Raw genomic sequence first — 15902 nt, 5'->3', positions numbered from 1 at the left:
CAATATTTTCCTATTGACATTACTGTTTACTAGGTTAATATATATGTTTATTTTGCAAATGAGTATTTTTTTTAAAAAACTGTTCTATATAAACGTAATAAACGATGTAAATATGTTCATGTTTATTCAGAGCCCCATGGAAGACCACTACTTGTTGGTGAATGGGCTACACTGTCAAAAGATTAGAAATAAATAAATAAATAAATACCTTTTTTTTTAAATAGGATTGATATATTTCACTTTCATAGATATGTCCTCTTGGTTCTTTTATTTCATGGTGTAGGTGGCTTAGTACCTTAGTGTTTGTACCTTAGTACAAACATGGGTTTAAAAGTAAACGATTATGAATATATTCATGCATACAGCTATACAGAGTGAGTCAGAAAATATGTCCCACTTTTTATAAGTTGTATTGTTTGGAGTATGAATATTTAATCATGGGTGTCATGATATGTCTTGATAGAGTTATCCTCCCAGTACATTTAGGTATTTTATTTATCAATTTTATTTGAATTTCTACATGCATGACTGAACATCAGACAATCTTTGCAAAACTGCCAGATCTCGCTTGCGCCAAGTCACAAAGACAGTCAGACACACACACACACACACACAAACACACGCACAAAACGCATTCACGCACACACGTACGCACAAGCACGCACGCACACAAACTGAACACATACACACACACATACGCACAGCACACGCACAGGCACACACATTATAAAAATAAAACAATTCCCGACAAGGCCCACCCAAACTGTTACTTTTTGTCGGGAATTCTTCTTCTCGTACGAAAAGTTAAGTGGCCGTTGTTCTCTTGGCGCGTACTGGCGGATGTTGTGCTTCATGATTATGATGATGATCATCATCATGATAATGATGAAGATTAAGATGATGACAATGATGATGATGACATGATGGTGGTAGTGAACGTGTACTAAAGGTAAATATTGTCAGGGTTATGCCACTTAAACATTCAGCGATATTGATACAAATCAATGCTTAATCAGAAAAAAGGAAATTACGAAACAAATTTAATCGTGTGTGTTGTGTGTGTGTGAATATTACATTTCATTTGCAATAACATAGTTATAAATGTATAACTATCTTATTACTCACTATTTATTTATTCCTTATACAGGCTCCTCTTCAGTCTCCTTCCTTTATCACCCTTCTCTCTCTCGCTCTCCCCTCCCTACTTTTTCCACTCGATTTTGCTCATTTTTGTTGTAACTTAAATATGACAGGAAATTCTATGGCACTGAGAATACTGATAAACACACACATGGATGAAGAATCATTTCAGACTTTCTCCATTCGTTTGTGTAGACACCCCGGAAAAAAAGAGATATTATGTAACGTATGTGTGGTATGTAGATGTCATATCATGACTTTGACTCATTGAATATCTTTCCGTTGAATAGAGCTAAATGAGACGATGCTAATCCAACAAGTTGAGGAGCTAAAGAAAGGAAGAGAGGAAGACAGAAAAAGAGCTGAAAAAGAGAAGCACTCATTGGCAGCAGATATGACGAAGCAACTCGAGTCTAAGCAACATCATGTAGAGACTTTGACGGAAACCGTAGGGGAGAAAGAGCGAAATGAGACGACCCTAAGACAACAAATTGAGGAGCTAAAGAAAGGAAGAGAGAAAGACAGAAAAACAGCTGAAAAAGAGAAGCACTCATTGGCAGCAGATATGACGAAGCAACTCGAGTCTAAGCAACAGCATGTACACACTTTGACGGAAACCGTAGGGGAGAAAGAGCGAAATGAGACGACCCTAAGACAACAAGTTGAGGAGCTAAAGAAAAGAAGAGAGAAAGACAGAAAAAGAGCTGAGAAAGAGAAACACTCATTGGCAGCAGGTATGACGAAGCAACTCGAGTCTAAGCAACAGCATGTAGACGCTTTGACGGAAACTGTAGGGGAGAAAGAGCGAAATGAGACGACCCTAAGACAACAAGTTGAGGAGCTAAAGAAAGGAAGAGAGGAAGACAGAAAAAGAGCTGAAAAAGAGAAGCACTCTTTGGCAGCAGGTATGACGAAGGAACTTGAGTCTAAGCAACAACGCATAGACACTTTGACAGAAATCGGAGTGGAGAAAGAGCGAAATGAGACGACGCTAATACAACACGTTGAGGAGCTAAAGAAAGGAAGAGAGAAAGACAGAAAAAGAGCTGAAAAAGAGAAGCACTCATTGGCAGCAGATATGACGAAGCAACTCGAGTCTAAGCAACAGCATGTAGACGCTTTGAAGGAAACCATAGGGGAGAAGGAGCGAAATGAGACGACCCTAAGACAACAAGTTGAGGAGCTAAAGAAAGGAAGAGAGGAAGACAGAAAAAGAGCTGAAAAAGAGAAGCACTCATTGGCAGCAGATATGACGAAGCAACTCGAGTCTAATCAACAGCATGTAGACACTTTGACGGAAACCGTAGGGGAGAAAGAGCGAAATGAGACGACCCTAAGACAACAAGTTGAGGAGCTAAAGAAAGGAAGAGAGGAAGACAGAAAAAGAGCTGAAAAAGAGAAGCACTCATTGGCAGCAGATATGTCAAAGCAACTCGAGTCTAAGCAACAGCATGTAGACACTTTGACGGAAACCGTAGGGGAGAAAGAGCGAAATGAGACGACCCTAAGACAACAAGTTGAGGAGCTAAAGAAAGGAAGAGAGGAAGACAGATCAAGTGCTGAAAAAGAGAGGCGCTCATTGGCAGCAGATATGACAAACAAACTGGAGTCTAAGCAACAACGCATAGACACTTTGACAGAAATCGTAGGGGAGAAAGAGCGAAATGAGACGACGCTAATACAACAATTTGATGAGCTAAAGAAAGGAAGAGAGGAAGACAGATCAAGTGCTGAAAAAGAGAAGCGCTCAATGGCAGCAGATATGACGAAGCAACTCGAGTCTAAGCAACAGCATGTAGACAATTTGACTGAAACTGTAGGGGAGAAAGAGCGAAATGAGACGACGTTAATACAACAATTTGATGAGCTAAAGAAAGGAAGAGAGGAAGACAGAGCACAATCTGATAAAGACAAGCTCTCATTGGCAGCAGATATGACGAAGCAACTTGAGTCTAAGCAACAACGCGTAGACAATTTGACAGAAATCGTAGGGGAGAAAGAGCGAAATGAGATGACTCTAAGACAGCAATTTGAAGAGCTACGGAAAGGAAGAGAGAGGGACAGAGTGCGATTTGAGAAGGACAAACTGTCATTAGAATTCAGCTGGAAGAAAGAGCATGACCATAAGGAACAGGTCTTGGAGCAACTCGAGCGTGAGACCTGGAAGCTGAGAACCAAAATTCAACTAGAAAGTGAGATACGATCAACAGAGCGGAAGAAGAAAGCAGAGACACAACAATGGAGTTTCATTCCTTGGAAGACCTCTGGAAAACAAGCACAGGGTGGTAAGATTTTATTTTCCAATCTCATTTTCCCTTTCAACCCTTTTTTGTAAATATACATTATACTATATATTAAACTCCCATTCCGTTTTGGCTACTTTTTAAAATATTCATAATGTTAAGCTTATTAAGTCCAATATGGTCTTTTTAGCTTCCTACCCTATTTGCTACTTTGCAAATACTTAAAATATATTGCTTATCACAGTCCAAATTAGTCTCAAACCTAAATTTATTTATTACTTGTTTTTTTTTTTGTTGCTTCGCCTTTCGATTACATTATCCTATGAAACTAGAGCTATGTAATGCTTGTGGAATATTTACACTTTAGAAGTTAACAAAAAAATACATAGAGATACAGTGAACGATAAACATCATTCCAAACATTTCTCTTATATTCTTATTTTCTCATTCAACCTGACTTCATTCCTTCGTGACAGGCACATCATCATCTGAGGATAATTCATCCGGAGGACTGGGAAGGAGTGATACATTACAAGCAGGGTGAGATAAAATATATATATTCTTATAGTGACAAATCTACTATGGAATGTACTTTTGTGTGTAAAATGAGTGATGCTAGACTGGCAATAATAGTTCTAAAAGTACGGCAGCACTTATGTTCTATGAATCAAAAATCATGTTTAGAAATTTCATAACCACCTGTGATTAGGTGGAAGCAGAAGTGAATAAAAGATTAAAACTCACTAACAAAGAGATGAGAATCGTAGCTGCATTCCATTCTATGGTGATTAGGGTTTTAAAAAAAGCATGTTAAGTAATGGTCTTATCACTGGGAGAACGTATTTTCCCTTTTTTCATCACATAATGACAGATTTTAATTATTTTTAAGTTGATACGTTCTCTGACCGCCCCATGTCTTTTTTTATTACCGGATACCATTCTAGAGAGGAGCCCCCAGATGATGAGTTTGCAGGCATATTACAGCAGATAGCTGACGATCTTTACGATGAAGCCAAGATCGACAGCCTTGCTGGTCAGCTGGGAATCCTACATAGTGATATACAGAGAGCGCTCATGACCAATGTGAAGTTCAACCGTGTTACCAGTGATGGAACTCGCCACATGCTGAAACAATGGAGAAGAGGTGTGTCAAGGGAAGCTGAACGGATTGAGCTAATGAAGGCACTGCAAGCTGCCAAGTTGGTCAACCTTGCAGACCTGTATCTCAGCAAAAGTAAAGTATACGTTCACAAAGAACAACTGTAGTTTCGTAACAAGGACCCAATTCAAAACTTCCGCAACATGCTGTTATATTTGGTGTATAATACGGCCCATGTGTTTAGAGTCAGATTGATAGTATTTTGTTTAAACAAGTTCATTTCCCACATTTACACCGTTGATATAAATACTAAGGATACTTAATGCAGAGAAAAGAAAGAAAAAGAAATCTCAGATACTACTTTAAATTAAAATTTTCCTCATTACAGCTGTGCACACGAAAAATCCAAATAGATGCTGACTAGTAACGTAAAGTTTTCTTCTACTAGACTAGCTGGTATAAAACATAAACATTAAAGAAATTTGAAATTTACTGCGACAAGTTCTACACAATCAAGTCCGATAAGATGCGTTTTGAGAAAGAAAAAACACAATTTTTTGTTCTCTTTCTTGCTGCCGGTCAGGTGAAGCAGAAGACCAGATCGATGCTGAATATGCCCACGAAGACGTCAATAATCAGCAGCTCTCCAATAGAGAAGAGACCTCTCTAGAAGAGGACCAGACCAAAGGACACACTGACGACATACAGGTACTTCAGGAAGCTACCTCAAGCAGTAACGAAACTCCTCGAGATGAGCATACAGAAGACATGGCTTCCAAAACCCAGGAGGACTTGACAGATGGAAGTAGGAGTCAACATCTTGACCAATCACAGGAGCGCAGTACGGAGGACTTGGATGAACCTGAGGTGACTTCTGAAGAAGTGTCATTTGAAGAAGTTCATCCTGGTGATGATATGGACAACGTTAGTAGCATTCAACCCTCTGAACAATCGCCCAGCCATGGAATGCCAGTCCTACCTGAAGACATGTCTGAGAAAGCCCCTCTGGTATCTTTTGGTGGGAAACCCAACGAGGAATCCACCACCTTGGATACAAGCCATGTAGGCGGAATCATAAGTAACGACGAAGAGCTGATTTCTCAACTCGTTCTTATTGATACATCCCCGGAGAAAATATTGCTCCTTTTCCTCTTGAAGATAATGATGGATGTTTCCCAGAAAGCACTCAGTTTATAAAGAATCACCATTGAACCTTCATCGAGTAAAGTTTACTTACATTAGTTTAGCTTGCGACGTTTCAGGTCCATTCCAGGACCCTTTACCAGAGCAAATGATTGTTGACCCATGAACGCGGTGACGTGGTCGAGGAACGTTGGCATGGTCGGCCTGGTGAAGCATCTGTGGACGTAAGACGTCGCAATCGAAAACAAGTAAATCCAGCTGACTTTTTTCAGATACATTATCAACTGTCTGAATGGTTTGAGAGAGTCATAGACAAAACCTTTATAACTATTAACCCAACCATATTATATCCAAACACTGCATGTATAATTTCAACATTGTTAATTTTGTATAAATATTACACGAATTGCATGCAGAGCGGGATGTTTTTAATGAAGATTTGAATGTTCTTTTTGGCAAATATCTGGATATAGAAATTCGATTGATTTTAGTAGTTATTACAAGAGTCATTTATTATAACCTGAGCAATTTCAATTTATCGTTACACATCTCTCAACAAAATATTATGCTTGATCAATCCTATAATATTATTTTTTCCATGTCACTGTACTTTTTAAAGCCCCACTGTCCTACTTGTAGCTACTTGCTCCCTCTATATAAAAAAAACTTCTCCAATCGGTGCCTGTCGGTCCCCCATGATCCTCTTTTTCTTATGTTAGTTGACAGCTGAGTTGATGAGATAGCGACCTGGCTGGGTGGTCTAATCCCTTCTGGCCCAGTAGTATTGACGGTCTTTAAAAGAAATATTAATTCAAAGCAGAAGAATCGAATTATTTAAATTTAAAAAAAGCTGCAACGCTCGTTGTTATTTCTGTATCTACCGCCATTTTGAAACATAGTTCAAACAAGAGTCACTTATTTTTTAAAGACAGTATCTTGACCTGAAAATATCTCTAACTGTTTTTAATGTTTTTGATTACACAGATTATATAAGAAGATTTAGATGGAGACATGATAGATGTAGGCTAATACGGTAGAACTTAATAACCAGTTGGCTTATTACTATAACATTAGCAGAAACTCATTTGGTTGTACAAAGATGTGTTCATACACATGGTATTCCATGTGTGCTTGTGTGTGTGTGTGGGTGTGAGTTTGTGTGTGGGTGTGTGTGTAAGTACATCCATACATCCATGTGGGCTGAGCATGTAACATTCAGCAAGACTGATTGAGTCGATTTCCTCTCATGTCGGTGATGCCGTCACAATAAGGGATACAACACTGTTTATATGAAACACAATCAGCTCTTGGGGTTTTTCAGACAGTTGCTTGACCAGATCTCAAAAGTATATGTAACTGTTTTTAATGATTTGAGAGCATGTAAAACAAAACAAAAAGAGAAAAAGGAGTAAGAAAGAAATGGTTAATATTTCATGAATTCATTTTAAGAACATCTCTTATAAAACATTTTATACCGTGGTGAAAGCATACCAGGTACCCTACCATTATGAAATGGAATTGCTGTATAATATTCGCTACATGTTTTCCTATGATACTTTTGGAGTTGAAGCTTTGTAATGTTTGGCATTATAATTCTGATTTTCATATGTCATATTTTTAATCTTATGTTGTTTTTCATAGTACCATTATTATCTATTGTTCCTTTCCTAAAATATTATTTTCAAAATATTTAGGTTAAACAGAAAAATACACAGATTATATAACAAAGGACTTAGATGTAGAAATGGTAGATGTAGGCCAATACGGTGAAATAAATAACCAGTTGGCTTATTAGCAGAAACTCATTTGGCTGTACAAAGATGTGGTAATACACTGGAAATGCAAATATTTACTATGAAAGAAAATTCCATAATCTCTTGATATGTTAATAAAAAAAAATACTGAATAGATGGAATTGTATTACTTTGCGCTTGCTATACATCAGTCATTATTACTATGTATAATTATACAGAAATGCGCTGTGCTTGGTCGTAATTAAACGTTAATCACATGTACAGTATGCAGGCATTAAGAAAAAAGAAAAGAAAAAAAAAAGGAGAGATAAAGAAATGGTTAATATTTCATGAATTTATTTTAAGAACATCTCTTATAAAACCTTTTATACCTTGCATACCAGGTACCCTACCATTATGAAATGGAATTGCTGTATAATATTTGCTACATGTTTTCCTATGATACTTTTGAGTTGAAGCTTTGTAATGTTTAGCATTATAATTCTGATTTGTATCCATATCATATTTTCATATGTCATATTTTTAATCTTATGTCGTTTTTCATAGTACCATTATTGATATTCAAACCTTAAATTTATTTTAACTGATCTATTGTTCAGTTCTTAGAATATTTTTTTCTAAATATTTAGGTTTAACGGAAAAATACACAGATTATATAATAAAACAAGACTTAGATGTAGAAATGGTAGATGTAGGCCAATACGGTAGAACCTATAACCAGTTGGCTTATTAGCAGAAACTCATTTGGCTGTACAAAGATGTGGTCATACACTGTAAATGCAAATATTTACTATAAAATGAAATTCCATAATCTCTTGATTTGTTAATAAAAAAATACTGAATAGATGGAAATGTATACTTTGCGCTTGCTACATCAATCGTTAGTACTATGCATATAGAGAAATGCGCTTTGCTTGATCGTAATTAAACGTTAATCGCATGTACAGTATGCAGGCATTATCTGCCTGCAAAATGTCGTTTGGGCTTAGTTGGCATCCTAAATCAGACAACTCTTGATGTCTGTGTATCCTAGAATTGCAAATGTATTTTTGGCTGTATAGCACTTAGGAAATGCTAGTCGGTCATAGAAATTGTGTTTGATATTTTAAGTCATATGCAATTGTCATCATGTATATTACAATGTACATTTATGTAGCATACATGATACTCTGCAAATTATGTAAGAAATAAAGTGACATGACTTTGGCATTATAATTCTGATTTTTATCCATATCGTATTTTCATATGTCATATTTTTAATCTTATGTCGTTTTTCATAGTACCATTATTGATATTCAAACCTTAAATTTATTTTAACTGATCTATTGTTCAGTTCCTAAAATATTATTTTCAAAATATTTAGGTTAAACGAAAAAATACACAGATTATATTTTGTTTTAAAGACTTAGATGTAGAAATGGTAGATGTAGGACAATACGGTAGAACATATAACCAGTTGGCTTATTAGCAGAAACTCATTTGGCTGTACATAAATGGTCATTCACTGGAAATGCAAATATTTACTATGAAAGGAAATTCCATAATCTCTTGATATGTTAATAAAAAAAAATACTGAATAGATGGAAATGTATTACTTTGCGCTTGCTATACATCAGTCGTTAGTACTATGTATAATTATACAGAAATGCGCTGTGCTTGGTCGTAATTAAACGTTAATCACATGTACAGTATGCAGTCATTAAGAAAACAAAACAAAAATAAAAAAAGGAGAGATAAAGAAATGGTTAATATTTCATGAATTTATTTTAAGAACATCTCTTATAAAACCTTTTATACCTTGCATACCAGGTACCCTACCATTATGAAATGGAATTGCTGTATAATATTTGCTACATGTTTTCCTATGATACTTTTGAGTTGAAGCTTTGTAATGTTTGGCATTATAATTCTGATTTGTATCCATATCATATTTTCATATGTCATATTCTTAATCTTATGTCGTTTTTCATAGTACCATTATTGATATTCAAACCTTAAATTTATTTTAACTGATATATTGTTCAGTTCCTAAAATATTATTTTCAAAATATTTAGATTAAACGGAAAAATACACAGATTATATAAAAAAAAATACTTAGATGTAGGAATGGTAGATGTAGGCCAATACGGTAGAACATATAACCAGATGGCTTATTAGCAGAAACTCATTTGGCTGTACAGAGATGTGGTCATAAACTGGAAATGCAAATATTTACTATGAAAGGAAATTCCATAATCTCTTGATATGTTAATAAAAAAATACTGAACGGATGGAAATGTATTACTTTTCGCTTGCTACATCGATCGTTAGTACTATATACAGAAATGCGCTTTGCTTAATCGTAATTAAACGTTAATCGCATGTACAGTATGCAGGCATTATCTGCCTGCAAAATATCGTTTGGGCTTAGTTGGCATCCTAAATCAGACAACTCTTGATTTTTGTGTATCCTAGAATTGCAAATGTATTTTTGGCTGTAAAGCACAAAGGAAATGCTAGTCGTTCACAGAAATTGTGTTTGATATTTTAAGTCATATGCAATTGTCATCATGTAAATTTCAATGTACATTTATGTAGCTTACATGATACTCTGCAAATTATGTAAGAAATAAAGTGACATGACTTTTGGTTATAATGTAAGCTACTAGTAACATTTCATTGTATTCTCAATATATCACTAATTTGTATTTCTCTACCAGATCGTTCTTCGGCTTAATATAATTTTACTTACAAGAGAATCATAGAGTTTGCCACAAAATGTTCAATAAATGATTGGAATATACGTATAGCATTGATATCTCTCTTATGTGTAAAGTTTTTCGGAAGTCAATCAAGGTGTCGGGAGGGTATAATTATTATACAGCCATAATTGAACCCCTTGTCATCAACGGGTACGGGCATGCATTCTACACCAGAGGGAGGGGACAAAGATTTTACCCTCGCCTTGAACTTGTTTAGTAGAAGATTATGCAAGTTTGAAGGGGAGGGGTATTTACTCATAAATGATAATACATGTACATGTATATGTAACAAAGAGGAGCATTTGCGATAGACTTGTTTGTGTATTGAAAAGAGAAGTATTTAAAAAGAGGGAGGGGGAAATGGAGAGAAAAATAGAGAGAGCAATGAAGAGAGAACTAAAGAATAGGAGAGAGAACCAAAGAGGGAGAGAGAGAGAGAGAGAGAGAGAGAGAGAAGGGGAGGCGGGTGGGAGCATGCATACGTTTCAACTTGCATTATTCAAATCAAGGCACTATGAATATTTAAATGGTAAATGCTCTCGAAAGGGCAAAAACATAACGATCAACTTTAAAACTCTAATATGAAGTTGACAGAATTATAAATTGCATGTTAACTTCTAATGTTTTATTTACTTAAAGCACGAACAAAGTGCCATTCTAAATTGAAATGCACAAAGCAAGACAAAACAAAGATAAACGACAAGTGTTCGTGAAATATGTTTCGTGTTAATATTGTAGCATAATCGGTCCAGTATGTAGTAAGACGTAGAGGGCGTTACAGATAATTGTGAAATATATTCATGTACATCGTAAGATTTCAGGCAGTCAGCGTTGAGCTGTCGTTGCGACAAGTACGTTACAAGGAACGAGATAAAGTTACTTGAACTGCAGATACTGTATAAGTGTTGTTTCTTCAGTTCATGTCATACATTTAGTGGTTGCGGGAGTAAGTAAAATGAGAGCTAGTCCACGTTTCTTTCTTACACGATATACTTTTGTGAGAGCCCACTGAGCGATCGTTGATGAATGATTGTCGAGAGCGTGAACCGGGTTTTGAGAGACTGCAAGGCAGAACGCTACCCTGGCAGAGCCCGGTTACGCCATAATATTCTTCCCTTAGTGATTTTTTTTAATTTAGCCCTGGAGCCCAAACTATACTTCACTTTCACTCTTACCAGGCGCGTACGCAGAGGAGGGGGGGGGGGAGGGTTAACCCCCCCTTGAGTTTTGTTTATGTGTATGTTTTGTGTAAACCGCTCTCGAAAATAATCCTCTTCTGAATTTAGTTTTCCCCCTCCCGCGCGAAGCGTGGAAGCTTTTACGGTTAATTAAATCATTAGCGAAAGAAGACGATTCGTTGTACCATCATGACTTTTAATCCTCGTCTAAATGCAGTTTCCCCACTCCCGCGCGAGGCGCGGAAGCTTTTACGTTTCATGTAATCATTAGAGAAACAAGACGTTTCGTTGTAACGTTCTCAACTCTTAATCCTTGTCTAAATTTAGTTTCCCCCTCCCCCTCCGGCGCAAAGCGCGGAAGCTTCGACGTTTCATTAAATTATTAGAGAAAGAAGAAGATTCGTTGTACCGCTCTTGAAAATAATATATATGAACCGAAATGTTTATCATAACACAGGAACGTTGAATTGAAATGCTGACTCTAAACAGATTTTCAACATCGTGAAGAAACTCTCCACTTCTATTCAGTCTTTTATTTGTATATCGTTCTAGGAGGCGCGATAGCTCAGTTGATAGAGCAGTGGTCTCGTAATCCGCTGACCCGGAATCGAAACCAAGTCGATGCGCTAGTGCCCTTTGGTAAGGCATTAATCCTCATTACCAGGTCCCTCGGAGAGGACCTATATCCGTCGGCCGTCTGGTTGCTTACTTACAAGCATTTATGCTTTCTTAGCAATCAGGTAAAATAACCACCACGTGTTGTACCGAACACTAATTCGATTCTGAACTCGCAAATCAGTTCAGTGAGTACCTCAAAAATTAGAACCAAATGTCCTTGGCAATTACGGCCCTATTAGAATTTGCCATTTGTAAGCAAGCTCTTGGAAAAGATTGTGGCTAACCAACCAATGTATACCTTGGACAGTAATCATCTGCTCCCTGTAAATTAGTCCGCGTATCACAATCTACTCCTTGCTGTTGACAATGGTAATGAGGTCGTTCTACTTCTTTTGGACTATTCCGTGGCGTTTTACTCGCTCGACCACACCGTGCTGCTATACAGCGTCTTGCAAATGACTACACTTATTCAGGGACTGCCCTCCAATGGATCGAGTCATACCTACAAGACCGTATAGAGTGTAATACTCAATGGAACCTGCTCAGCTACCCTTAATTTCAGCTGCGGAGTTCCCCAAGGCTCCGTCATCGGCCCTCTGCCATTTCTTCTTTACACTGGTCCTCTCGCAAGAACCATCAATCGTCATTAGGGTGTGAACTACGCTATTTATGGATGACACTCAAATTCATCTAACTATGTCACCTTATGGTAACATCGACGCTGTCAATTCACTAAAAGATTGTCTTATGAACATCAAGGTCTAGTCAGCCAATATCAGACTCTGTCTCAACGAAAAGTCAGAACTGATCCATTTTTCTTCACAGTTCAGCAGCACGGTGTCTCTACCAGATCTGACAAGTGATGAGGGTTAACTAGTGACCTCTGACTAGGTTAGAGACCTCGGTATTACATTGGACAAACACCTTTGCTCTTCAAAAGCACATCGAAAACGTCTGCAAATCTGCATCTTTAGGCATCTACCAAATTAGAAAGATCAGGCGACTGCTTGAAAAAGCCTCCATTGAAAGACTTGTCCACGCCTTCGTCTCCTTCAATCTGGACTATTGCAATTTCCTCCTTGCCGGCCTTCCAAATTCTCATATATCTCCTCTCCAGCGAATCCAAAATTCAGCAGCTAGAATGATCACATTAAGAAGGAAACATGACCATTTATCCGGTGTTCTTCATTCACGTCATTGGCTATCGGTCCATTCTCGCATTACTTTCAAGATCTACTTCTTTCATACAAAATAACACATAACCTTGCCTCTAAATATCTTCATGACCTAGTTTCGCTTCGATCCTGCTCTTCTTCCAGATCCCTCCGTTCATCTTCCTGCATGCACGGCGCACGTACAGAAACCTATTATGGTGACCATGCCTTTCATCGATCGCTCCCGTCCTTTGGAACAAACTCCCATCCCGTATTCAAAATTCCCTATACATTAAATCATTCAAAACCCTTCACAAAACCCACCTTTTTAATAAGTTAAAAGTATACTGGTTGCGCTCACAAGAAGTTAATTCCATTCAACTGAATTGTATTGCTTTAGTAATATTTTATTTTATTTGGTTGCTTTTAAGCTATTGAACATGTTGAATAATTAACTGAGTTAGACGCTATCAAATATTGGCTTAGACTAATACACCTATACTTATTAAGCGCCCTATAAATGTAATTATTATTAAGAGTGCATTGAGGTGACCGAATATATGTTTTTTGTGTATTCATGTATATTTGGTGGGGAAGTGCCCGCATACATCATGATATATCTTAACTTGTGTGTTGATTATCAACAAAATTGTTACCATATAAGAAATTGTACAAGGCCATTGAAATTGCCTTAAGATTATTTCGAAAGTAGTTGGGACCGCGTACATCTTCAAATCTTTGCAATGTAATGTACACGCATTGGCATAGCGAGAAGGATGTTTGGGGTTTTCAAACACCCCTTCCCTGGCAAACAGAGGGTGTTATAGGTGTTCAAACCTCCCCCCCCCCCCCCCTTGGCAAAAAGGGGTTGTTTTAGAATTGTTAAGACACCCTTTATCTGTGTTTTATCTATGCCTTTCCCTCCCCCCTGGCAAAAAAGGTAACATTTTGTTTATTTTGTTGCTCAAGTGTGTGGGGGGGGGGGGGGGGATGGATGTTGATGGGGGGAAAAGGAGTGTTCACTCCCCCCCCCCCCACCTTCCCCATCGGGGTGTTTTATTTTTGACAGTACATCAATTCTCAACAGTAATTATGTATCATTCTGTGGTTACAAACATCAGGCCTTTGACCAGGCTTTCTGCCAGAGAAGTGAACATTTAAACAGTACACCGTGGAACTGCGATTACGATGAGCGTTTACGATGAGAGTTTCAAATCGCTCATTCTGCCTTCAAAATTAAGCATAAACGTACCCTAAAACAAACAAAAATGGGAGACATCCAAGAGTGGGAAGTAGATTTGTTATACACTGTTCTTTGTTCTGAACCTAGGTCTAGATATTGGAAGAGTTTGCATCCAGCAGGTACATAGTGATGATAATGGCAGCACAGCTAAAGCCGGAGTAATAATCTCTAAGTTTGGAAGCACTTTATAGGGATTGTAATAAGCGCTATATCAAAACTTAGTATTATTATTATAATGACTAAGAGCTGAAATCTATCATAATCATCTTGTACTTAAAATTTTCCTTAGTTGTAGACATTTTCGAAATTATCCAGCCCTTTTTTCATTCTGTTTGTGTTTGTGTGTGTAGGGCGGGGGGGGGGGGGGGTAGTGCTACAATATTTCACATAGTGAAGCACGCAGCAGCGATCTGCATAGTACATGCAGTCATACAAATAAGATTGTAGCTCAGTAGTATACGATGTTTTGTTAAAATTATAATTGTCAAGATGATTTATGGTAGCTATACTGAAATCTCTTGAAATCATATGAATGGTTTATATATGGATATAATCTTGCAAAGAATATTTGTCGTAATTCTACAATATAAAGAAATGGCTGAACTATCCACGTGTTCTCATGACAAATGAATATTATAATAACTAACACATATAAGTGTCCTTCTGAATCTGTAGTCATCCTCTACATAGTTATTATTTCATCATCCCTGCAATTGTATTTACAGTCAAGTTAAGGGTTTCTTTTATTTGGCACAACTTCTTGCAATGTTATTTGCCAACACTGTGTAACTACTTCAACCAAAGTTCTGGTGGATACAATGTCTCGCCGTCTCGTCTGTGGTGAATAGCGCTACAATGTCAATAGCAAACTTGGCAAACCTATTGTCCAGAATTACAGATGTCCTTGGTTGCTTTCATACCTGCTCAATCTAGCAAAACGTGTGCTTCAGCAAGTGGTGCTATTTGTTGCTATACTACCAGCCTGTCGTATAAAACTTATGAATAGCAAAACCATCAAAATAATTTTCTTTTAAAGGGCCACTCTAACCCAACTAACAAAGCCTTTTAAAACAAGAATACACCTCTACTTATTAATATTCCAGCCTCTGATTTTTCAGAAAATCTCTGTATTGACCAAAAAATGATAATAACCATCCATTTTCAAAGTTCTCAAGCTTGCTGTGCTACGCCCCTCGAAAAGGGGTAAAACAGTTTACGTGGCCTTGCTGACGCATTTGACGTCATTGAGGGCATGTTCGATTTGTGCTACAACTAAGGATCTTACAATCTCTTTGTAATTCCTAAATGAAACGTACTGTCATAGTTTGCCTTTTTAAAGACATTTAAAGCCTAAATCACCCTCCTTTTTACCGGAGAGGCTCTGGTAGTGACATTATAAACAGTTGCGCAATACAGCTCCGAATTTTTTTGGTTGGGGTTCTGAACGTTCTGAGTCGTTATTTTTAAGCTACATTCCAGAATTATTGATGATTTATAATAAAATTCATTGTCATGTTCGGAATCTCCGTCAAAAAAATGTCTAGATGTTTTTTTTCTTCATTTTTTTAGCCTGTTTTGGTTAAAGTGG

The 15902-nt window shown here is 37.2% G+C and overlaps 1 protein-coding gene across 1 annotated transcript; it reads left to right on the top strand.

Moving 5' to 3' along the window:
- Window positions 1–1444: 1444 nt before the first annotated feature.
- LOC115927650 (calponin homology domain-containing protein DDB_G0272472-like) lies at window positions 1445–12574 on the top strand. The gene is made up of 6 exons (XM_030993774.1): window positions 1445–3425; window positions 3860–3923; window positions 4328–4617; window positions 5066–5560; window positions 10459–10587; window positions 12480–12574. Exons 1-6 carry the CDS (start codon window positions 1445–1447, stop codon window positions 12572–12574), a joined length of 3054 nt encoding a protein of 1017 aa, XP_030849634.1.
- Window positions 12575–15902: the final 3328 nt, after the last annotated feature.

Source organism: Strongylocentrotus purpuratus, unplaced genomic scaffold, assembly GCF_000002235.5.
Source record: "Strongylocentrotus purpuratus isolate Spur 01 unplaced genomic scaffold, Spur_5.0 spur5_scaffold_20, whole genome shotgun sequence".
In the NCBI taxonomy this organism is placed as follows: domain Eukaryota; kingdom Metazoa; phylum Echinodermata; class Echinoidea; order Camarodonta; family Strongylocentrotidae; genus Strongylocentrotus; species Strongylocentrotus purpuratus.
Note: the sequence above shows the minus strand (reverse complement) of the source record. Positions and strands in the feature narration are given on the sequence as shown.